This window comes from Leptopilina heterotoma, unplaced genomic scaffold, assembly GCF_015476425.1.
Source record: "Leptopilina heterotoma isolate Lh14 unplaced genomic scaffold, ASM1547642v1 Lhet_44, whole genome shotgun sequence".
Taxonomy (NCBI): Eukaryota; Metazoa; Arthropoda; class Insecta; order Hymenoptera; family Figitidae; genus Leptopilina; species Leptopilina heterotoma.
Genome location: NW_025111084.1, coordinates 1,734,715 through 1,761,068, shown reverse-complemented (window position 1 = coordinate 1,761,068; position 26,354 = coordinate 1,734,715). Strand labels below are relative to the sequence as shown.

Below are 26,354 nucleotides of genomic sequence, written 5' to 3'. Positions count from 1 at the left end.
TTTCTTTAATATAGGAACAGGAGGTTTTGTAAAAATTTACTAAACTATAAATTAATTTTATATGTAATTATAACATTTATAATTTTTGAAAAATTGGTTTTCTTTTCTAAAATATTGAAGTTTAGAAAAAAAAACAATCTTTTACATTCCTTTACTGTTTGGAAATTGAATTGTTTTAGGGAGTGATTTGTGTGCCTCGCTGGAGAACGTGAAACATCTTCGATTATTCTGAGAGTGCGTGGGCAAAAAGTTGATGAGGAAAGAGAGAAAACAAAAAAAAAAAAGCTCTGGATATCAAAAAAGCTCAAAAACGAGGGAGACAAGGAGAAAGGACACGACAAGGAAGGAAGAGAGAGGTAAAATCACTTGCAACCTTAACACGATTCTATTTCTTTCGATGCATCAACGTTTGTATATCACACGTCTCTGACGCAATTTTAACGTCGCGTTATACATGGTGGGAGGCGTCGCGACGCTTAAGCGATCCCAGGATCCAAATCTTCAAAAAACTCAGAATCGTACGAACTTCCATCGCGGCCGCATTAAAATTTTAATTTTCAAAAAAAAAAAAAGAAGCATAAAGGCCCAACTAACAAAAGTTAACAAACGAAATTAAAATACGAATTAATTAGAAAAACCTTTTTTTTTTAATCAAATTTCTTAAGTGAAACGAAAATGGTTTACGAGAGCGATTTCTACACGACCCGACGACCCTACACGCGACCAATCGTGTCTTCTTACAGCGTCACGGTCAGTAAATTCATCATTAACATTTTGCAAGAATTTTGTGTTTAACACAAAAGCTGATTTGCGTCTTTGAAGAGAAAATTTGTGAAAAATTTTTATCAGCACACAAAGTGAATGAAGAAATAAATTTGCACCGTGAACTGTGAGAACATGAAAAATTGAGTATTTTTCCTCGCCAAAAAAAATGTTATTTTCGAAAAATAAATTCTTTGCGATAAAAAAAATTGAAGAAAAGAGAAATTTTAACAGTTTCTCGTAATTTCAGTGTTGAATTCAAGTTTGTTTACAGATATTTTTATAGTTCGTTTCTAATTACGTAACAACTTTAATTTTTTTCTTCATATTTTTTTATTTAAAATTTCTTTCATTACGTCAATTTTTGATGAAGTCAAATTTTTTCCTGTTTAAATTTTTAATTTATCTTCTTGATTTTTTTATTTTCTTTCTAATTTTTTTTACCTTTTTTTGCAATTTTGTTTCGATTTCTAATTGAATTTTTTTTTTCGATTTTCTTCAATGAAACAAATTCTCTTCTGGAGATGCTAATCAGTTTTTGTAATTTTAACATTTTGAGCTTGTATTAACGTGCGATCAAAAGGGTCAAAAATTCGAGTGACGATTCCCCCTTGACAAAATTCAAATTTTTTGATTAAAAATTAATTCTTTCTTGAAAGCCGAAAACTCTTGGACCTTTTTTTCTGAATTATATTTCGTCCAAGTTAGTATAAAGATAATTATAATAAAATTCGAATTGAAATTATGGTTAAAATCAGAATTGAGATTATGATTAAAATTAGAATTGAAACTGTAATTAAAATTAGAATTGAAATTGAAATTAAAGTTAGAATTGAAATTATAATTAAAATTGGAACTGAAATTATAATTTAAATTAGAATTCAAGTTATAATTAAAATTAGAATTAAAATCATAATAAAAATTGGAATTGAGATTATAATTAAAGAATTGAAGTTATAATTAAAATTAGAATTAAAATTAGAAAATCGTCAAAAATTTGTGGAGAATCTCTCTCAAGAAACGTTTTGACTCAATAAATTTTAAAGTGATTGCCACGTCTCTCTGTTGATCGCTATAGTCTCGAATTCGATCATCTACGAAAAATCGATCTCCGCAAAAATTGAAATAATTTTTTATTCCTATAAAAATATTTTACGGAAGATCGATCTTTTGCTATTCGAATTCAAAAAAGCGTCTCGAAGTCTCAACTTCCACACTATACTCTTACCATCAACATCAATACTACTTTTTATAACAACTACTACCAATTGAACAGAAAAAAAATCTTTCAAAATTAATATTTATTTTTCCTTTTTTTTCAAAATTTGCCAATTCTTATTTTTATCCTCAAATAAAATTTGACACAAAAATAGGATTTTTTTGGGAAATTTTTCCTTTTTTCAAAGCATTGTCGATTGGAAATGAACATTTTCTCTTTCAAATTATCATTAGGGGGAAATTTTGTTGGGAGTTTTAATTAATTGAAATTTCTTTTAATTGTAATTTTATATTTAATGAGAATCGTTTTAATTTTCAATTAAGGAAAATTCCACTCTTGTGTTTTTAAATAAAATTGAAAATTTTAAATATTAATGTTTATCTTTTTTAAAAACCGAAAAGGACATTTTTTATTTTCTATTTTATTGATTGCTGGCAATTTTGATTAATTGGAATTTATAATTTTAAATTAGAATCATTTTAATTTTCAATTAAACAAAATTTCACTCTTGTATTTTCAAATAAAATTGTTTAAAAATAATCTTTATCTTTTCTAAAAACCGAAAAGAACAAATTTCGATGAAAATTTTGATAATTTAAAATTTATTAATTTAAATTAGAATCGTTTTAATTTTCAATCAATCAAAATTTTTCTTGTGTCTTTAAATTGAAATTGAAAATTTTAAAATTATATTTCTCTTTTTGAAAACCGAAAAGAAGAAATGTTTATTATTTTAAATTAGAATCGTTTTAATTTTCAATTAAGCGAAATTCCACTATTAAATTGAAATTTTTTAAATTATCTTTATTTTTTGTTACAAAGAGAGATGGTATAAAAAGAGACAATGTTTAAATTAAAATGAGAAGAATTTAAATTTAATTAAAATTCAAAAATTAATTTACGAAAGGATTTTAAAAACTAAAAGCCTTTTTTTGTTTAAAAATTTGAAAGATTTTTTTTCATTCTGCTGCTACTACTAGTTACTACTAAATAATTATCCCGAACTCAAAACGTGCACTCGGTGTCTCACAGAGTTGGGCTTTGCGAATTAGGAAAAAAATGGGGGGAGGGGGTTAATAATAATAAACGTTCATTTTTAGAATGAAAAATCAAAATAATGATCCATCATCGAATCGTGTTTATAATATTGTGATAACAATCCCTTTTGTTTTAAATCCATAATAATTCTTTCAAACAAATATTGACTCATTTTGAAATTTGTAGAAATTCGAATTTTTTTGCTTTAGACACTCAAATACTTCATTATTTTCGTCTGTTTCATAGACACTTTCGTAATTTGTATTCTTTTGATTTTCATAATCTTGGTTTATTTTCGTTCTTTTTTTTCGTTTGCTTGGAATTTTTCATCTGTATAATTTTTCATCAAACTACTTCTTGTTAATTTTTTACATTCTCATCAAAGAGAAAGAATTTTTTTTCGCTTTAATTTAATAAAGAGAAGTGGATTTTTTTTGGAAAAAATGGGTACAATCATTGAATCAAATTTAGTTGTTCGAAAATAGATTTTTTTTTGATAAATAAAGAGCATCGAGAAGAGAATGATGATTCAGAATTTGCATTCCGGAAGGTGTGGGCGTTGATTTTTATGAGACGTCACTTTATAATTGTTTCCGAGTTGTTTCGCGCATTGGTGATTATTAATAAATATAATTTATTTTTGACGCTCTTGCGCAACGATTTAAAATCATTATTATCGAATGGCTGAATAGAATTTGAATTTAAAATTTAATTTCCATTGGATTCATTTTTTGAAAGTTAACTTAATAAATTTTTTGATTAATTAAATTGAAATTAATAATTAATCAAATTTAAATTAATAACTAATTAAATTAATATTGATTATTAATTAAATTGTTTATTATTAATTAAAAATAAAATTGTAAATAAATTAATCGGATATACAATTTAATTGAAACTCGATTATTTTAATTATATTTAATGCTAATTTTCCATTAAATACAATTATTAATAATTCAAAGAAAAATCTAAAATATTTCAATATTGAAAATAAATTTCGAAGAAAGTTTGAAAAAAAACTTGAGTCTTTAAATTGTTTCGTTAAATTGTTTCCGATATGTGAGAAAATATTTTGTGTCTAATTTTCGAGAATAAAATTAATTTTTTCTATATTTTTTTTTTTTTGTTTTTTAAATGAAGTAGAGTCAGAGCAAAGACTATTCATAGCAGAGGAGCCATTTTCCGGGACTGAGAAAGTGTTAAACTTAGACGTTGTACGACCCGGTAAAATCTTGAATTAACGGAATAAGAAAATTAATTATTATAATTTTTCCACGATTCAACCTCGAGTCAGTGGCAAATCGACTGAGAATGAATTTTGAGCCATATCGTTAAATAACATTGGTCAGTGCCAAATTATTTTCAATGTTACTATAATTATATCTGGAATAATTTCTGCAATGTAAACAAACAAGAGTTTTGTTTACTGAACACCGTTGGTTGCGAATTGATTTTAATATTTAATAATTTTCATCATAATAAAATTAATTTATATACTTGAAGTTTTATTATATTTATCTAACGCGCCAAGCATTTATTTTTTAATTAAAAAAAAGGAATTTATTTATTATTCAACATTTATTTTTATAATTTTCTTCATTTAAAAAATTTAAAACTTAAAAAGTAATTACAAAGAAATTAAATTATTGAAAAATGAGAATGTAAAAAAATTAAATCATTGACATTGTTTTTTATTGAAATTTTTTCTTCAATAATTATTTAGCTAATTATTAAAATTAAAGCTAATTAAAGCTAATTATTATGTATTTCGTTCTTACGATAAATTAGATTCTCTCCACAAATATAAATCAAATTATCAAATTTTAATAAAATTCTTTAAGAATTCAATTATTTTCTCAAATAATAACATTCTTTGGAAGATTTCAATTATTTTCATCATAAATAATAAAATTCTTCCCACGAATTCAATTATTTTCAATTCAATTTTAATAAAATTTTTCGAAAGAATTGAATTATTTTCAAAAATTTTGACAAAATTCGTTATCGAAATTCAATTATTTTTAATACAATTTTAATTAAATTAAATTAAATTTTTTGAAGGAAAAAATTTAATTTTTTTTAAAGGTTTAAATGAAATTCTTCGTAAAAATTTTAAAATTTTTAAATAAAATTCATTATGAGTTTTCAATTATTTTCATAAATAATAAAATTCTTGGCATAAATTTAATTATTTTCAAAAATAATAAAATTCTTCGCACGAATTCAATTATTATTAATACAATTTTCATAAAATTTGTTTAAAGAATTTAATTACTTTTATAAATAATAAAATTCTATGCAGAAATTAAATTATTTTAGATACGAAATTTTAAAAGTGAAAAAAATAAGGATAACATTTTTTTGCTACAATAATTTAAAAAAGTATTTTTAAATTTTAGAATTTAAAATTAAATTTACAAATTAAATTATGATTTTTAATTCAAAACAATTTTGTTTTATTAATTTTTGTAATTTTCTAATTTTTTAAAGCATTAAATGTAAATTAATTAAATTCTTTTCATTAATTTTTTTAAATTCAAAATATTTACAGAGAAAAATTATCAAAAAATAATTAGGTGACAAAGAAGCAAACAAAAATCAACTATAAATTCAAAATGCGAAGAAATTACCGGAATACAACGATTATTAATAATAGATCATTAATTTAATTACTTTGTTAATTAAAAATTAAATGAAAATTACAAATTAATATTAATAATATTAATAATATTAATAATAATAATAATAATAATTCAATAATAATTAATTAGAACGAAATTTACCGCAGAAAGAACTTAAAAATCGATTATTAACTCAAAGAAAATGTTAATAAACAATAAAAATGCTTGGCGCGAAAATTTTTTTTGATAAAAAAATATTTTTTTTGTATTTATCTAAGAGCTGGTGGGGTAATAGGAATGTCAAACGTCGGTGTTGCGTTACCGTGCCCTAATTTAGACGCAAGGCGTCCCGACGCCTCTCCCACTCTTTAATTTCTTCGTCACAGAAATTCATACTCGCCGGGAGGATGAAAAAAATGCTTTTTTTTTGCAAAATAACAATAAAGAAAAAAAAATGTAAGTAAGACCGCAAATTTTTTTTGCAACAATTATTAATTGCTACTATCTATAATGGAAAAAATCTGTTTCCGATAATTTTGCCTAAAAGCGTTAATTAAGAATATTAATTTCCAAGAGAAGCGAAAAAATTGTTTAAAAAAAATGTTGAAAAGAGAAAAAAAATTTCCAGCAAAAAAAAAAAAAAAATAGTGAAAATAAATGTATGTCACTCTTGTGAAATACTTTCAAAATCATGTTTTTAAATTTATGAAATAGAAGTTGGCGCGTCTTGTAAGTGTTGGCTATCAACAAATTGGAGAAGTTACAGAACATTTTGAAAATGAGAATCTTGTTAAGCAATCGTATGATTAATATTATTCGAATGGAAAATTTGGAAAATTGCGAATATATTATTTTTAAACTCGATTCCAAATTTTCCAAAAGCAAAAAAAAAAAAATTGTTAATTTTATCCTGTAAAAGTTTTAGAGACAAAAGTTAAGAATTAAAAGTTTCTTTTCTATATTTCTTGAATCGAACTTAAAAAAAAGTTTTGATTTTAACGCAAGAGCAATTAATAATGAAAGAAGCGTTTCTATTTTAAAAAGTGCCTGAAACTCGCCTTTTATCCTTGAGTCTCAACGATTCGGCGTGCGATCTATATTATAAGAGTTCTGAACGTTTCACAATTCTATTTTTACATGATGAGAATAAAACGAGAGAAGCCCCGCGCGAGAAGAAACTTTTGTGATGCGCTACACGTTTTATGTTCTGGTAATATAAACAAAAATGTACCAAAAAACAAATTTTTAATAAATACAAATCGAAAGAGTCGTGTGGAAGTGAGGACATCATTCTGGAGATGACAAAAAAAAAAGAAATATTCTTTTGTGAAATTTTTTTTGAGGAAAAGAAACTTTGGAGAGTTTATCAATTTTCTCGCAACGATTACAGAAGCAAGACACCTTCCCATGGGACAAAGTTCCGGATGTTCCGAGGCCTTCACTGGTACCTGAGCCATTCACCGTTTGGGGACGTAAAAAACAGGATCCACAAAAGGAATTTTATCAGTATGCGACAATTCGGGAGAAAGAAGGAATTGTTCGGGGTAAAAATCCCGCTAAGGATGATCATACACGGCAATTAATTGAGAGCGGCGCTATTGAGAAAGCTGGACTTGACGCTGCCTCTGAATTGGCATTGAAAGGTCATGTTTTTGAGAAGGGTGTCCTTGCGAGAGCACCCACCAGTCATCGGAGAGCCGCTATTCCACCGTCAAGTCGTACCAAAATTATCATGGCTCTCGAGAAACCATCTTGGTATCGATTCTAAAAGAGAGAAAAAAACCGACTTCGAATTTTATTTTCGAGTATCATTTTTTTTTCTTCCTTTTGTATTCTCGGATGACGCTGCTTTTTCTATTTTCAATTCACAAAAAAAACAAAAAAACAAATCATTAGCCGACTAGCTCGTAATTCAGCGAAACATTCTTTACTTGACGATTGTTTTTCTATTTCTTTTTCTCGTATTTTAAATTCGAAAAAAAAAATTGTTTGTAAAGCAATTTTTTTTCTTCGTATTTTAACTCGACTTTCGGAATTTAGAATTTTTTTAAATTTGTCAATTTTACAATTTCTGAATTTGTCAATTTTATAATTTACGAATCTGTCAATTTTATAATTTATAAATTTGTCAATTTTATAATTTAGAAATCCGTCAATTTTATAATTTATAAATTTATCAATTTTATAATTTATGAATTTATCAATTTTATAATTTTGATTGAAATTTGAAATCAAAGAAGTAAAAATTGTCATAGCCTTTCTTTAAATTCGGAGTCGAAAATTGTTTATTTCAAGTAATCAGTTATTTAATTAGTAAAAAAGTAAATATTTAAACTTGAACAATTTTTTTTATTTGGATCAAAGAAATTATGTTTTAATCAATAATTTCTGAATTTCGAAATTAATAATTAATAATTTATTTCTTAATTTATAATTGATTAATTAATTAAAATCAAATTTTGATTCAAATATAAATATTATTTGATTCAAATAAAAATTAATTCTAGATTTATAATTGATTAATTAATTTGTAATTGAGTAAAATTACAATTTACAATTAATTCAATAAAATTCCAATTTGCAATTAATTGAGTAAAATTACAGTTTACAATTAATTAAGTAACATTACAATTTACAATTAATTCAGTAAAACTACAATTTACAATTATTTAATCAAATTAATTTATTCAAATAATAATTAATTGTTAGAAAATAAATATTTATTTGACAAGTCAAGTAACTGATCTGTTTGAATAGATTTTTTTAAATGGCTTCTTATGTTTCTAATTTATAGTAAATTTAAAATTAAAATTGTATCTGACAATTAAATAAATTGTCATTTATTTTCGGTTCATAACATTTTAATTTCATAGTTAGACAATTTTATTAATTACATTATTATTTTTATTATTACTAATATTAGCATTATTAGTATTTTTATTAATGAATACTGCTTAATATTAATAAATAATATTAACTAATAATTTTAAAAGTTAATAAATATTGACATTAATACAATTGAGAAATATAAATTCTCCGGAAAATAGAAAAACAATCTCTCGAATAAATAATGAACACACTAAATTAAATTGCGCACAATTTCACACACTAGTATTTTTCCATTCACGCTTAACTTTTTAGATCTCGGGAGCTTTATTTTTAGTTTCCCTCCGCTTTGCATTTATTATTCTTAATTTTTTTCAATAAGTTTGTTTTTTTACTATTTTATTTTTTGTCCGTTATATTTTTTGCACTAAATAGTACATTTTTTTTCGTTTTTCCCCTTCTTGATTTTTTGTATTCGAAGAATATTTCCTATTTTTTGAAAATATTTAACAAATAATTTCTGTTTATTTTTAAATAATAGAAGAACATTTTTTTTCAATAAAAGGAATTTTTTTTCAATAAAGAAATTTTTTTTTATTAAAAAGAATATTTTTTTCAATAAAGGATTTTTTGTATTAAATATTTTTTTGAAATAAGAAAAATTGGTTTGAAGAAGAGAATTTTTATTTAAATAAAAAGAACTTCTTTGAAAAAGAGAGATTATTTTGAAAAGGAGGAATTTTTTTCAATAAAAAGAAATATTTTTAATAACGAATTTTTTGTTGAAATGGAGAGAAACTATTTGAAAAAATAGAAATATTTTCGAAATAAATAGAAATTAATTTTTTAAATATTTCAAAAAAGCAAAAATTGCTCCTCGATTTTTTTGTTCGCTTGCGATTTTGCCGTCCGACGCTTTTCACATTTCCATATATATGAATTTTTTGATATAGACGTTTTTTCATACATACAAATCACATAATAATATTACTATATATACAATTAATTAGTGTTTGATAAAATAAATTAGCTACTCATGTATTAAGGGAATATTAATAAAAATAAAATTGATAAAAATTTCTGAACGAAATGCAATTTTCTATTTAGAAACAAAAAAAAAAAAAAAAACAGAAAAAATCTACATTATATACAAACTAGATTTTAAATTAAGAAACTATGCCAAAAGTATCAGGTCGAGACACCGAGTGCTACCAAAACATATTTAAATTTATATGAATGTATATGTGCTTGAAAAAAAATATATATGTATAGAGTGATAACACACATATACATTTATATTATATAAAAGCATTTATATACACCAATTGGCAAGGAGTGCAAAAGTTGCCTAATGAATTAGCGCAGAATATTGTCCTGAATAATTTACGAGAAGGAGATTTTTCTTTTTTATTAATCATTAATTATTAATTAATAATAAAAAAAGTCTAGAATTTTTAATACAAAAAGAAAAAGAATTCTCTTTTGCATTAAATTCGCGAATAAAAAGCTCCTTTGGCAATTTTAAAGACTAACCATTTTTTTCCACTTTCAATCGTGCTTTTATTTTTACTACAATTTTTCTCTTTCTCAAAAATTTATTTTCGATTTTAAAAAGTATTCGCCTTTCTTTACAGTTAAGTCGAATTTAACAATTAGAATTAAAGACGATTATGAATGAAAATTCATAATTCTTTAATTAAATTTTTAATTCTAATTGTTTTGTTTACCAAAACACCAAAAAATAATTGTAAATTCGCCTTTTTTATTATTAATTTTTTGTATTTACGATTGTTTCTATTTTTCCTTAAATTCCCCTTTTTTACAGTTAATTCTTTTTATTTTGTTTCCTTTTTGTTAAAATCGCCTTTTTTAGTTGTATTTTTTTTATTTTGTTCCTTTTTGTTAAATTCGCCTTTTTTATATAGTTAATTTTTTTTTTTTTTTTTGTTAAATTCGCCTTCTTTTCTAGTTAATTTTTTTACTTATAATTGTTTTTATTTGTAATTGTTAAAATCAACTTTCTGTAAAGTTTCCTTTTGTTTATAATTGTAAACAAAAGTTTCTAGTTAGAATTGTTTTTATTTATAATTTTTGTTAGTAATTTTGTTTTTATTTCAAATTACTTTTTTCAAACTAATTTTTACAAATTAATTTTTTCAAATTAATTTTTTCAAAATAATTTTTTCAAATTAATTTGTTCAAATTTATTTTTTTCAAATTAATTTTTTTATTTCGTAGCAAAAAAAATAAGTAGTTAAGGAAAAATATTTAAAAATTAAAGAGAAAAGTAAAAATATAATTACTTTTCTGTTATTTTACTTTCATTTTTGTTGATTTATTTTTTATAGATTTTTAGAATACACGTGAGAAATAATTTCCCAAGAAATTTTTTTTTCTATTAATCATTATTGAAAATATTTAAATTAAAATATTAAATTAAAATATTTAAATTTAAAGACTGAAAAAAAGAATAAAACGAATTGAAGAAAAAGAAAAATTGAGTGAAAGATTTTTTTTAATACAAATTTTAAACACTGGAACAATATTTAAAAATACACAAAACGGACACTTTCCTACAATAAGAGACGGAAGAATTGAAAAAGAATGTAAAAAAAAGTGATTGGAGATTTTTTCCTCTTTTTTTCTTTTGCTGAAAAAAAAAATCGTTTACTATTGTATCGTCCCGAATTTAGACGCCAAGACACTATGTGGTGCGTGATTATCCGTCATCTGGATTGAGATCTGCTCAGGAGCAGTACAGCTACTCCTACACCAACAGCAACGCGTCGAGTTCATCGGATCCTTACTCACGTCCTCAACGTTCTTCTTATACAACGGAAAATGTCGTTAAACGAGAGAGTGGACCATACGGCTCATATTCCACTGAAAGATCATCAAGAACATCAACCGGCGGCGGCCCTGGTGGATATCGCTCTTCATACGAGACTCATTCTTCCGGTCGCTTACCTGGTGGCACTTCCTATCGTCACTTCTCCTACCGCGTCTAAATTTTCATTTTTCTCTTTTTTTTTTTATTTGCCTAATTCGATTTCAGTTAATTTTCACTGCCGAATGCAAAAATCCTCTTCTTGGAAATTTTATCTCTTAAAAGAAATCTGCTGGGAATTTTTATAATCTCTAAAAAATCTGGAAATTTCTTTCTCTAAAAAAAAATCCTCCTGGAAATTTTTATTATCTCCAAAAAAATCCTTCTGGGAATTTTTTATCTCTAAAAGAAACCTCTTGGGAATTTTTATCTCTGAAAAAAAACCCTCCTGGAAATTTTTATCCCCCCAAAAAAACCCCTTGAAAATTTTTATCTCTAAAAAAATCTCTCGGGAATTTTCAACTCCGAAAAAATTGATGCAAAAAAATTTTCTCCCTCTGTTTAGATTTTTATTGAAAATTGTAAAATATTTTTTTTATTCGGACCGATTAAAATTAATTAAAATAGAATATAAAAATAAAATTCGTTTGGAAAATTCACTGAAATCGAAAGAGAAACATACGGATTTTTATTTTCTTCGAAACTGCTGCATTTAGAAAAACTAAAAACTAGTTTTTGCTAAACGCGAGGCATTTTTCTTTTTTTTTATTTATTTCGTTTGAGAGAATTATTAACGAATCAATTAATAATAATATTTAGAAGAATAGAGGAAAAAAATTATTTTTGTTTATTAATAATAAGGCGAATATTGTATATAAAAAATAATGCAGAATATTATTTATTATATATGAAGAGAAATATTATTAATAAATTAAAGAAGCGAATAATATTTTTAACTGGCCAAACGAGACACGAGCGTATAATTGTATTTTTTGTTACTGATTTCATATAACGAATGGCTCTTAAAAACAAAATAGATGTTTTCCTATGCTGTGTAATAGTTTCTTTGCAAGTTTGAATATAACACGTTTTTAATTGTAAACAAAGCAGAAATAAAATTATCACCATGTGATAACTTTTCCGCAAAATTTGATTTTTATTTTACTCCCTGGAAAATGGAAGTTCATTTGATTTTAATTTAATTAATTTTATTTTATTTCATTCATTTATTAAAAAATTTTAATTTACAGGAACATTGAAGTATTTAAAAATTATAGATATAGAATTGATTTGATTGAATTTTTTTCCAAAAAAATTTAATTTCTTTAACAATTATTGTAAATGAGGGAAAAATTATATCTCAGTAAAGAATTTGAATTTCTACTGTCATTTTGAAGAAAAAAAATTGTAAAGACGAAGGTGAATACTAATAGAGTATTATTATTTTTATCTTCCTTGCTTCACGTCCATCGCCGCCGCCTTTTCTCAATATTTCACCGTCAAATTGGTCCAGACCCCCTACATCATCCCCATCTCTTCTAATATTCAGGTGAGTGACGAAAATTCCTTTATTTTTACGAAAAATCGACAACTTTTTTCTTAATAACAGTTTCACTTTTTTCTCCAAAAATCTATTTTGGAAAGCTTTAGCAAATAATGACGCTTTTCCACATCAAGTATTTATCTCTAGTTTAATTTCAATATCTGTTGAATCAAATCGAAATATCTTCACTGAATCATCAAATTTTTATTAATATACACTGAAAAGAAAATTTATTTGATTTAAATAAATTGACTAATTGACTATTATCAATATAAGTATTTAATTGAATCAAATAATATTTATTGGAGCCAATTAAATTTTATTTGAATAAAATATGAATTGAACCATTTGACTCCAATAAATATTATTTGATTCAAGTAAATATTTAATTGATTTTACTTTTATTTGAATCAAATAAATTTTTTTTCCAGTGTAGAATTAGAGTTCGATAAGAGCCAGACTAACATTTTCGCTTTTACAGGATTTCATTCATTACATTCATTTCTTCTTTGCGGATTCTTGGCAAAATTAAAAACATAATTTACTTTCGAACAAAAGGAATCGATGGACCAGTTGGTTAAATTTAAGAATCTTGAGATTGAGTAAAATCAATGAAAATTGAATCAAAATTCAATCTTGAGATTGAAAAGAATTTTTTAATGACTGACTGATCTAAATTCTGCTGCTGCTTCTGCTGCTATGGATACTTTTGAGAAATAGAGAGAGAGAGAGTGAGAAAAAATTAATTTTTTGGCATGGATGGAGGAAGAGAGAGATTTTTGTTTTGAAAGTGAGAAATATTGTATCTTAGGTGAGGACAATACCTTACTTGCCATATGTGGCTCATAAGAGGCTCGTCACCATTATTCACACACCTGCTCATTCTTATTATACTGGATCTCCATTATCTCCTGTAACTGTGAGAGTAAATTCGCGAGTAAGGCCCAGTATCCTTGCAGCAGAACTCAACAGGATACGCGATCGACAGAGGCCATCTTCTGTATCGTACACTGAAAAATATCTTAACTCCAGGCCAAACATTGTAAGTTTCCGTCTCCAAATTACAAAAAAAAAAAAAAATAATTAATCGAATATGACGAAAAAATAGATTTAAAAAAATATCTATTTTTTCGTCATATTCGATTAACTATTGTCTTCTAGACAGAAATAATTATAATAAACTAATTTTTTTTTGTTTACTAAAAAATTTAAGTTTTTCCACACGTTTGCCACAGTAGGTCAGGAAAATCGGGGAAAAAACAAGGAAACGTAAAATTGATCAAAGGGAAAAGTCCAGGGAATTTTATCAAAAGTACCGGAAAATGAATTAAATTTCTAGAATTAAAAGAAAAAAAAACAATTCTGCACTTTTGGTGTTCAAATATTTAAAATATTTACAAAGTAGACACAAGTCAGAAAAAAGTGAATTTTCAGAAATAATTTAATTGCAAATTTTTTGAAATTTTCAATTTTTCTGCGAAGAATTTTATTTAAAAATTTTTAAATAAAGAAATTTTTACGAAGAATTTCATTTAAACCTTTTTAAAAATAATTAAATTTTTTCAAGGATTTTAATTAAAATTGTATTAAAAATAATTGAATTCCGATAACGAATTTTGTCAAAATTTTTGAAAATAATTGAATTCTTTCAAAAAATGTCCTTAAAATTGTATTGAAAATAATTGAATTCGTGCGAAGAATTTTATTATTTATGATGAAAATAATTAAATTTCTGCAACTAATTTTACTATTTAAAAAAATAATTGAAATCTTCCAAAGAATGTTATTATTTTGAAAATAATTGAATATCTTTCAAAGAATTTTATTAAAATTTAATAATTTGATTTCTATTTGTGAGGAAAATCTTATTTATCGTAAGATCGAAATACATCAAATTTATCTTTTAATTAGCTTTAATTTTAATAATTAGCTAAATAATTATTGAAGATACTAAAATTTTCGAAAATAAAATTAAGTTGTTTCGAAGAATTTCATTCAATTTTTTAAAAATTATCAAAGAGAAATTTAATTAAAAATTGTATTAAAAATATAATTCAATTCTAATAAACAAATTTATCAAAATTTTAGAAAATAATTGAAATTTTAGTAAACAAATGTCAAAATCTTTGTAAATAATTGAATTCTTTCGACGAATTTTATAAGAATTTTTGAAAATAATTAAATTCTTTCAAAAAATATATTTACAATAGTATTAAAAATAATTAAATTCTGTCTGGGAATCACGGAAAAATAAAATCAAAATGTTTGTGGCAAACTTGTGAAATTAATATTTTTAAAGGGATAAGAGTCGAAATTTACACTATTACACAAAAAAATTTATCTTCTTAACATTGTTTTAGAACAAGAATAATTTTTCTATACGTTCTGTATTGATTGATTTGAATGAAAAAGGAAAAGTGTCATAATTTGCAAACTAAAAATTAAATTTTTATCTTCTCAATCTACTAATAAATTATTATCCTTCTTAGAAATAAAATTTGCATATTTTTTACATTTGGAAAATAATTTTTATATAAAAAGTCGTTATATAATTTTGAAAAAAAGTTTTCTATTTTTTATTTTTTTAAATTTTGTTTTTTATCATAAAATAATTTTCGAAAAAAATGGTTGTTAAAAATTTAATTTAGAAAATGAAAAGATAAAAAGTAAAAAAAAAATAGTCTTTTACTGTTAATTAATGAAAGAAAAAAATGTTCTCGACGATCGTTTCTAATTCAATTTCATATTTCCCAGGAATTCGACGATGAAGCCAGAGAAATTAGAGCGCGAGCTGATGCACTCCTTCGTAGAATTCACGTCTTCGTTCCAAAACCATCGCCCAGGTATTCATTTTTCTCTCGTTAATTTCTCCTTAATCTCGGATCTAAGCGAATTATATTAATATTCCTAATTTATTATAATAATCTGACATTTTCAACAAATGCACTTCCACGGATTTATTATTAATAGTTTTTCTAAAAATGAAAACTTCACTCAATCATTTCCATTTTTCATGAATAATTTACCATTCAATGCAATTTTGAAAATAAAGCATTTTCTTTATTTTTAATTTTACAAAATTAGTTAATTTCGAATAATTTAATTAGTAATTAAATTAATAAATAAATTAATAATTCCGAATAACGGAATCGAATTTAAGAAATGTTCCTAAATTTTTAATTTAATTATTATTTATTATTAATGTTAGCATTAATTATTTTATATTATTATCATTATACTTAATAATTAATAAGTAAGTAAATAATAAATAAATAAATAAATAATTCAGTTTGAAATTAAAAAATTCTATTTTCTGAAATTAAATTAAAATTTCTATACCAGAGAATTTTCTTTTGAAAAAAAAAATAAAAAAGGGAACATTTTTTACTTTCGGTGGAAGGAATTTTAATAAAGCCAAAAATGCCTAATCGGAAAGTTAATAAAGAAATACGCCTATCATTAATTAATTTATTAATCAATAGAAATTAAAATAATATCTACATTTTCTTCACGCAAAAGCAGCTCATGGTCGATAACCATCATCAAAAAATCAAAAATCGAACTAAGGTCATTCAGATGTCTCACGCAGATGAGTTTTGTCACGCTTATATAATTTGACAATGATTTAAAATGAAAAATTTCAATTGATTTCTATTGATAGGTTATTTCTTTTTTGGTTTTTTTTTTTGGTATTTTTTTTTTGCTACGGATAAAATTTTAGACGATTTTTTTTCGTTTATTTTCCATCGACACGCAGCGACTACATTGACGAAAATTTAAGGAGTGATTATATTAGACGTCTTTTAAATACGAGGGAACACATCAGAAAGGATCTTGAATATCTTAATCTTTGGTATCAAACGCCAGAATGCCGTAATTTGGGAGAAGGACATTTGGCATGTGTGCGATACGTTGGAGGAAGACCACAATCAAAAAGAAGGCCCTATTATAAACTTGCCGATTTAACGGCAACCGATGTTAGAAATGATGTCAATTTTCTCAGCTACTATCGCAAAAATCGTCTGGCTGCAGACAAATCTTGTGAGTAACTTTTATTTCACATTTTTCAGATAGTGGGTAAATTATTTCTCTTAATTCAAAAAAAAAAAAAAGAAAATTAGAATTTAATGTCCAATTGAGAATTTTTTTTCAATTTTTTATAATTATTCACTTTTATTCGTTCTTAGCAACAATTCAATGATTTTCAATACATTCATTTTAAAATTGAAAACATTTAAAAAGTAAAATTGTTAAAAAATTTATTTTTTCTTTCTAAATAATAAAAATTGTTATCTCTTTCTAAAAAAATATTTTTTTTTCTAAATAAGATAGAAAATAAATTAATTAAATTTTCTTGCTATGAAAAAAAGGACATTAAATTCTAAATTTAATTTGCGATCCGAAAAAAGCGCCGAATCGTTGAAACTCCGTTTTTTTCAACAAAAAAAAATTTATACAAATTTCAATTATTTGTGTAATTAAATTTTAATATTGTCTGGTTAATTAATTTTATTTTCTTTAATTTATTAATCAATAGAATTTAAAATATGTATTTTCTTCAGGCAAAAATATTAATTAGAACTGAAAGTTTGTAACAAAACTGCAAAAAGCAATTGTTGTCCATTTTTGTCAGTAACTTATTTGAAAACTCTAGATTAAAATAATCTAATTAACACGATAAATTAATATAATTGACTTTTTAAACATTTTTTGTCAAATTTGGCGCCTTGTAAACGGATGCAAAATTATAAAATTTATGAAATTCCCACTAATTTCAGTAAATTATTTACGAGAATTTTCAAAAAGATAAATTGAAAATATTAAATTTTAAAAGACAAATTATTTTATAGATTAAAAAAATCATACTCATGAGTTTTTTATTTTGTATGAAATTAGATAAGTAAATTTTTCCATCCTTGAAAACTCGTGATGATGATTTTGAAAATTTACTCGTTATTTAGAATTTATTAGTCAGTATCAGAAATTTTTTGTGAAAAAAATGGCCTTAAGACGCCGTTGTGTGGAATTTTTTTGGTTTTCTGTCCTTTTCTTTTCAAGTTTTCTGTCTGAGAGATTTTTTTGTGTATGTGATACGTGCATATTTTTTTTATTTTCTATTTTTCTCCTTTTTTATTACTGTCTATCTTTCTCTCTGTTACATTGTGTCTAATAAAATAATTGCTCAAATTTAAATAAATAAAAAAAAAAAATTCCATAAATTTTGTAGTATAAAATGTAGATTAAAAAAAATAACAAATTGAAATTAAAATTAAACCAAAATTAAAAAAAAAAAAAAGAAAAGTGTCAGCAGATGAAATGTGGACGATTTGGATTTTTAAGCGGGTATGGAAAATTGAAGGAGGAAATCGGATTTATTTTTATGAAACAATTTTAATTTTATTTATTATTGCGTATTTTAGAGCAAAAAGATTAAAATTTAAAGCAAAAAAAAAATTGTCATAGAAAACCTACTAGGTATTTTAAATGAAAAAGATCGAAAATTTAGGAATAAATGAAAACGAGTTCGAAACTTGAAGCAATCCAAAATTGGATGCTCGCGATATGAGTAGAAGAACCAGAGGGTATTTTAAATATTTCAGGCCAGGGATGGAGAGATCGCGTTCCCGAGCTGAATGAGGATCCCACTAAATCCAAAAAAGAAGAAGACGCCCCACCCGAGCCTTTGGAGGATTGAACAATTTTTTTTCCCATCCCCCCCGTCAAACAGAACTTTAATTTCCACAATAATTCATTTTTCTCTTCTTTTCCTCATACAAAATTATTCTCAAAAAAAAATATTTTTTTTTCTCTAAAATTGAATTCTTTAAATTAGATTCTATAAATTTACAATTTGCACATTTTAAATTTGTATTTTTTTGAATTCTCAAATTTTATTTCTTCAATAAAAACTGATTTACAAAATTAGTTTTCAGATTTTGGAAAATTGAAGTTTGCAACGTTTCGAGGGAATTGAAAAGGACCATAAATCAATAGTGCGGAATAATAATTATTAATTATATTACTAAATATTAATATGGAATAATAATTATTACGAGTTTGGAAAATTATTTGGAATCCAGTGGGAATTATCGTCAAGTGAACATAAAATGAAGCGGACAAAATTTGAATCAATCGGAAAAATTTTTAATAATTGGAAATAGATTGCAATCATCATTTTGGATAAAAAATTGGAACTTTCAATGTCTGGAATTACAAGCAATTTCAAATTAAAATAATTAAAATTACAAGAAATTGGAATTTAGAAATGATTGGAATTAGAAAAAATGGGCAACCACAATATTTGGATTTACAAGAAATTTGAACTTCAAATAATTAAAATTAAAGGAAATTTCAACTACAAATAATTAAAATTGGAAGAAATTGAAATTAAAAAAATTGAAACACAGAATATTTGAATTTACAAGAAATTTAAACTTGAAATAATTAAAATTACGGGAAATTTGAAATTAAATTCATTAAAATAATTAAAATTACAAGAAATTGGAATTTAGAAATTATTGGGATTAGAAAAAATTAGCAACCACAATATTTGGATTTACAAGAAATTTGAACTTGAAATAATTGAAATTACTAGAAATTCGAACTCTAAATAATTAAAATTACAGGAAATTTGAACTTCAAATAATTAAAATTGGAAGAAATTGAAATTTAAAAAAATTGAAACACAGAATATTTGGATTTACAAGAAATTTTAACTTAAAATAAACGAAATTACAGAAAATTTGAGCTTGAAATAATTAAAATTATGGGAAATTTGAAATTAAATTTATTAAAATAATTCAAATTACAAGAAATTGAAATTTAGAAGAATTGAAATTAGAAAAACTTGAAACACAGAATATTTGGTTTTATAAGAAATTTTGAATTTAAAATTGTTGAAATTAAAGGAAATTTTAAACTTAAAATAATTGAAAATACAGAAAATTCGAACTTAAAATAATTGGAAATAGAGAAAATTCGAATTAATAATAATTTAAATTACAGGAAAGAAGTACAAAATTTGGAATTGCTTGAAATTGACACTGTGATAAAAATATTTTTCGATTTTTAATTAAATTCTCTTATTTTCAATATAGAAACGTTGCAGAATTCGATTTTACTCAAATATCCACTTTTTTATTATTATTTACAAAATTATCCTCCCACCAAAAACAAATGAAACCAAACACGAATATTTACTGAATTAATTTTTTTAATTTATAAGTTTCGAGTCTCAGTGAAGGCAAAAAAATATTGACAATATCTCTAGACTTAAAATTTTAAACGATAATTATTTTTTATTAAAAAACGATAATAACTTTTCGATAATGAATTTTTCTTATTGAAAATAAAAAGAAAGACAAAATAGACAAAAAAAAGACACTAACACAGGAAATACACTGAATTGTGTCCCGCACGAAATTTTGTGAAATTAAAAAAAACCAACCAAACGTTGAAGAAGTATGAAAATTAAAACGAAAAAACACCCTTTGTTAAAACATTTTTGAAAACAATATTTTACTCACTTTTTGCACGAAGCTATAGAAGATTCCGCATAGAGAATGAATGCGTGTTGGAGGTAAGCTTATTCACATGTGCTTAATTATCTGTCCTGATGGGTTCATTCTTTTTTTTTTGGAGAAAAAAGCGGCACATTTTCATCATAACATTTTTTTTTTTGGGGGGAATTTTTGAATCCAGTATTAAAGAAGATACGTGTGATTCCAGGGTTATAATGTGAAATTATGAAATCTCATCTCAATTTCGGACAGCTGACCTGCTGGATCATTAAATATTTATTAAAAGATCTGTCAGAATCAGGCAATTTTTTCTCCTTGAGTATAAAATTAAAATTTTACTCTAGCTATTTAGTACATTGATTCTAATTACAATTAAAAATGTATTATTTAATAAAATATTTAATACGGAATTTTGAATTTTTTTCTAAAATAGAAAAATAAACTTAATTCTAAATTCAAAACAACTGAAAAAGATTTGTTTTTTAAATAGTAAATAAATAATTACGATTAAAAATAAATTACCCGATTAATAAACTATTATTAAATTACTTCATTTAAATACTTAATTCAGTTTTGAATTCTTCTCTCGGAAAAAAAATTTTGCCAATTAAAAACAAACTCGAAAAAATTTCGATTAATAATTCAATATAAAATTTACTGATTAAAATGAAAAAAAAAATTAGAGAAAAAATTGTCTGTATTCTAAAGATCATTCATGGACCATTTATAAAACTCCCATATTTAAAAATCTCATATAAATCATACGACTTAATTTTTTACATTAAAAAAAAAGAAAAAAAGAGCAAATTAACGAAGTATGAATAATATTTCTCACAAAAATTTGTTGAATTTAAATAAAAATTTAATTTAATTTACGCTTCTTTTAGATTTTATTTTTTATTTATTTTTTTTATTTTTGGTGAATTTTCTGCTGGTACTAATAACTTAATTTTTTGCACCATCTTTTTTTTTACTTAATCACACATCTTTATCATCTATACTTCTTTCTATTTTGTGCTTCGTCTCTTTTGGTAAATTTGACTTTTACCAGAAGAAAAAAAAATTTTTTCTTTCTGTACTATATCTGATTGTTTAAATGTTGTAAATTTCTCTCATAGTGCCCGAAGTACCGATGACCGAAAGGGAATTAAGAAAGGGTTAGTAAATTCACAAAAAATTTATAAATTTATTAAATTTATTAAATTAAAAAATTAAAAAATTGAAAAATAAATAAATTTATAAATATTTTTAAAAATCAATGTTTACAATTTTTTTGTTAAATTTTAACTGTCTTTTTATTTATTTCTTCTTTACTTGCTTATTTCATTTTTCAAAACTGTTATCTTTTCTATTTGAATGAATGTTTCTAGACGTGTCTAATATTTTTATTTAAATTTAATATTTATTATTATTATTAAATTTTATTTATTTTTATTATTATTGTTGTTATTATTATTAAAATATTTTTATTATTACGATTACAATTATTACTATTATTATTTATTAATTTTTATAATAATTTTAATTTTAATAATATTTTAATTCTTTGTTATTATTATTATATTTATTTTATTATTACCTTTTTATCAATTAAATTATTTTATTCATCTATTGAATTTTTGCGTAAATAACAATATTTCATTATCAAAATAAATTCTAGTTCTTAGAAAATTTAGTCATTAGTTATTGGTAGTTTTTTAGAAATCTAATATTTTCTGACCGTGATTTTCATGTTTCATTTCGATTCCTTAATTTTAGCTCGAGCCTTAGAAACCGAATGGTCAATTGCCCAGAAGGAAAAAGGTAAGCAAAATTAATTTTTTTCTCTCGTAAATTTTTTTTTTCTTTGGTATCCTTATCCTTGTGTATCAGAAACGGCGAGAATTGAAGAAATTAGACCAGAAGAAGAAGAAGAAGAGGAGATTGAACCTGTTCGTGAGAAAGTCAAGGAGAAAAAGGAAAAGAAGGAAAAAAAAGATAAAAAACGAAAGGAAGAGGAAGCTGAAATTGAAGATGAAGAAGGTATGAAAAAATTTTCCCTCTGAAAAAATAGAAAAATTTTTTTTTCTTCCAAAAAAATTCAGGAATATTGCGAATGTCACTTTGTTTCCTTTCTGAAAATTTTAATTGTTTTCTAATTATATGTCTGTATCCAGTCTTAATTAGTTTCAATGTTTTTCATGTTTTGCATTTTCGTCACCTGTGGAATTTTTTGTTAATTTTTTTTTTTGATTGATAATTGTTAATGTTATGATTAGAAGGAAAAAAATAATATAGAATGTAGAAAAATATTTAGATGTTTGAATAGGTAGATATTTATGTAAACTTGTAGATATTTATGTTAATGTACGGATATTTATGTAAATATACAAATATATACAAATTTGAAATTTTATACAGAAAATAATTTTTTTTCTTCTTGAAAATATGCTAATTTTTTTATTTTTAATTTATAGGTCGAAAGAAGGCGGAGGAAGAAGCAATTAAAAGAGCCGAGGCATTTTTGGCAAAGCGAATCGAAGAAGCCAGGTAATTTTTTAATTTTCAAAAATTTGTCTTCGAATTCTTTAAAACGATTCAATTATTTTCAAAAAATATTCGAAATTCAATTACCTATTTCAATATCTAGTATTTTCATGAAATTTCGAAAAAGAATTGAATTATTTAAAAAGAAAATTGATAAAATTCATCCAAAATCAAAATTATTTTCATAAATACTATTATTTATTTTTTTATTTATTGTTTTATTATTTATTATATTTTTCATGTTATTTTATTATTTTATCCATTATTCTATTTTTTTATTTTTTATTCTATTTTTTTATTCAATATTCTATTTTTTTATTCATTATTCTATTTATTTATTTTTTTATTAATTATTTTATTTCTTATTATTTATTTAATTTTTTTCCATTGAGTGTAAATAATATTAATAAGAGAATTTTTTTTAGAATACAAGAAGAGAAGAGACTGAAAATAGAGGCGGAACAGAAGAGATTGGAGGACGCTGCAGAAGCTGCGAGATTGGCTTTGATAAAAGCTGAGGAGGAAGCTCGTTTGGCCGAAATTGCCGAACAAGAGAGATTAGAAGCTTTAAGAAGAGCCGAAGAGGAACGAATGGAAGAAGCTCGTTTGGAAGCCGAGAGATTAATAGAGGCGGAAAGGTATTTTTTTATCCAAACAAATGTAAAAAATTTAAAGCGATTTTGCTTTTAAATTCTCATTTTTTTTTATGTAAAAAAATCCCAAAGTTCAAAACACATTTTCTTTATTTTTTCCATTTTATTTATTTTTATTTAATTTTATTCTCATTTTATGTACATTATGTTTTGTTCTCAATTTAAATAATATTTTATTCTCATTTTACATTATGTTTTGTTCTCAATTTAAATAATATTTTATTTTCATTTTACATTATGTTTTGTTCTCATTTTAAATAATATTTTATTTTCATTTTACATTATGTTTTGTTCTCAATTTAAATAATATTTTATTTTCATTTTACATTATGTTTTGTTCTCATTTTAAATAATATTTTATTTTCATTTTACATTATGTTTTGTTCTCAATTTAAATAATATTTTGTTCTCATTTTATAAAACGATTATTAAGCATTATATTTACAATTACAATTTTTTTTCTAATTTTTTACTATTTTGTCCGTCGAGAATTAATTTTCCATCTACTGAACCTCATTCATGAGTTTATTTCTAGATTAATTAGCAATTAGAGAGCAATTAATTTTATTAACAAATAATTTCTAATAAACAAAAAAAGGAAAGCAGTTCAGGAACGACTGCGTCTGGAGGAAGAGATGCGCAAAGCTGCTGAAAGAAGAGCCGAAGAAGAGAGGTCAGCTTTTAGAAATAAAAAGCTTCTCTCCCTGAAACTAACATTTTTCATCATAAACTTCTCAGTAAATTTTGTTTTTTATAAATTCACTTCACCACTAAAACTAATCTTTTTATTTAAAAAATTTTAAAAAAAAACAGTTTTTTTTATTTTTTATTTCAAAAATCTTGGCTTTAAATTAAAAGAAAAATTCTTTTTAAATTTGTGAATAATTTGTTTCAAAAAAAAAAAATTTATAAAATTCTTTTTGAATCGATAAATAATTTTTATTTTCTTTTCGAATAATTTGTTTCGAAGAGAAAAAAATTATAAAATTCCTTTTTGAATCGATAAATAATTTTGATTGAACCTTTACTTTATTCTTTTCATTCTTAAAAATTATTTTTTTTTGTTTCCAAAAAAAAACTTTATAAAATTCCTTTTTGAATCGATAAATAATTAAATTTCTATTTTATTCTTTTATTTTTTAATAATTCCTTTCCAAGAGAGAAAAATTTTATAAAACTCTTTTTCAATTGAGAATTCCTTTTCTGTGTGTTTGGGAGATGAATGAATGGAAAAAGAAATTAATGGAAATAATTTTATTCTCGTAGAATGTATAGAGACGCTGTGGAGGCGGCAGCTGAAGATGAAGAGGAACGTCTCGCTAAGGAATTGGCTGAGGAAAATCGCAATCGACGACAGGATGATGAAGAAAGATTGGTTGCTGTTACAAACGCTGTACCAAGTTTAGACGAAGTTAAAGAATACGACGATCGCACTGAAGACAGTTATGCTCATCGCAATCTTTCCGATCATGAGAAAGAAGAAAATCCCGACGATCCAACTGTCGAAGACAATACTCAGGTCGAACAATCAAAATTCATTAATTAAAAAACAAACTCGATAAAAATTATCCCATATTTTTCGAAATTAATTAAATTATTTTTTTTTTATTAAATTAATTTAATTAAATTAATTAAAATTGAAATATTTTGAATTCAGGTTGAAGAGGAAGGAGAAGAAGATATTGAACACGATGGCTCAGAACCAATAGTCGATGACTTCCAAGGACCAGAAAGTCATCACGAAATGGTTGAGACGATAGAAGATTCACCACAAATAGAAGAAGTTTTTTCCACTCGTCAAGAATCTGTCGAGGAACAAGAAGACGAAGACGCATAAATTTACATCTCCCCCAAAATTCGTATTTAAAAATCTCATTCATAATCTAATTCCTCTCGTGGAATAATCATAAAAGAAAAATTTGATAATTAGAAAATACATTTACGAATCAAAAATAATAATCACACAGTAAAAAAAAATAGAATTTAGTTACAAATTTAGCAAAAAGAAAAATTTTTTTTAAATCAGAAATTAAATTATATTTTTTTCTAGATCATTATTTATTTTCTTGAACAAGAAATAATATACATATAATATATTTTCTGAAAATCGTGAAAAGTATTAAAAAAAAATAATTAATAATAATAATTAAAATAAGATAAAACGTAAAGATATATAAATATAATAAAAAGATAATATATTTATCAATTTTTTTCAAGTATTAATCGATTTTTTCAGAGGAGAAAAGCTCTCGTTCAATTTTTCCTAAGCAATAATTGACGATTGATCGCTAGTTCAGTATTTATCTCTGAATAAATTCTATATATTTTAATATTGAGTTAATGCAAAGAAGAAAAAAATGCGAAAAGTTTCTCGCTTTTTTTTATTATTTATTAATATATATTTTCGATTATTTCAAATGTTAACTTAGAAGAAATTTTATCATTTCCAGTTTGTTAAAGTTAATAAAATGTGAAATACTTTGTTACTTTATAAGAGTCTTAAAGAATTTTGTCTAAATAAATAAACATATTTTTAAAACTGATAAATTTGATGTTTATTTGTCATGATTGTTTATTTGTTAAATTAATTTTGTTTCGGATTAACTAACTTAATTGATTGAATCATTAATTTACTAATAAAATAAATAATTAACTAATAAACAAATTAGATTAATTAACTAATTGCATATACTTTTCTTCTTCTTTCTTCATCTTCTTCTTCTTCATTTTCTAGGTTTCTTCGACTTTATTTGTTTTTTATTGTTGTATATTTTTTTTTATTTAATTTTAATTTAATTTTACTTCTTCTTTTGTTTACC

At 23.7% G+C, this 26,354-nt stretch overlaps 1 protein-coding gene across 6 annotated transcripts; it reads left to right on the top strand.

Moving 5' to 3' along the window:
• The first annotated feature begins 414 nt into the window (after positions 1–414).
• On the top strand, positions 415–25,656 carry LOC122507037 (vicilin-like seed storage protein At2g18540). 6 transcript variants are annotated; one of them, XM_043619544.1, is made up of 13 exons: positions 421–750; positions 12,807–12,842; positions 13,648–13,878; positions 15,591–15,679; positions 16,594–16,877; positions 21,475–21,513; positions 22,115–22,159; positions 22,229–22,378; positions 22,813–22,885; positions 23,308–23,520; positions 24,134–24,208; positions 24,802–25,054; positions 25,193–25,539. In XM_043619544.1, exons 1-13 carry the CDS (start codon positions 676–678, stop codon positions 25,370–25,372), a joined length of 1,743 nt encoding a protein of 580 aa, XP_043475479.1. In that variant the 5' UTR covers positions 421–675; the 3' UTR covers positions 25,373–25,539. The 6 variants fall into 6 exon arrangements, with proteins under 6 accessions (XP_043475483.1, XP_043475481.1, XP_043475479.1 ...); XM_043619543.1 differs by having other exon boundaries at positions 422–750; positions 16,558–16,877; positions 25,193–25,656; XM_043619548.1 differs by lacking the exon at positions 13,648–13,878 and having other exon boundaries at positions 415–750; positions 25,193–25,542.
• The last annotated feature ends 698 nt before the right edge of the window (positions 25,657–26,354 follow it).

Coding starts and splice junctions, on each gene's coding strand:
- LOC122507037 (XM_043619543.1), top strand. CDS start 676: ATGGTTTACGAGAGCGATTTCTACACGACCCGACGACCCTACACGCGA. Junction 21,514..22,114: donor CGAAAGGGAATTAAGAAAGG/GTTAGTAAATTC, acceptor CCTTAATTTTAG/CTCGAGCCTTAGAAACCGAA. Junction 22,886..23,307: donor AAGCGAATCGAAGAAGCCAG/GTAATTTTTTAA, acceptor AATTTTTTTTAG/AATACAAGAAGAGAAGAGAC.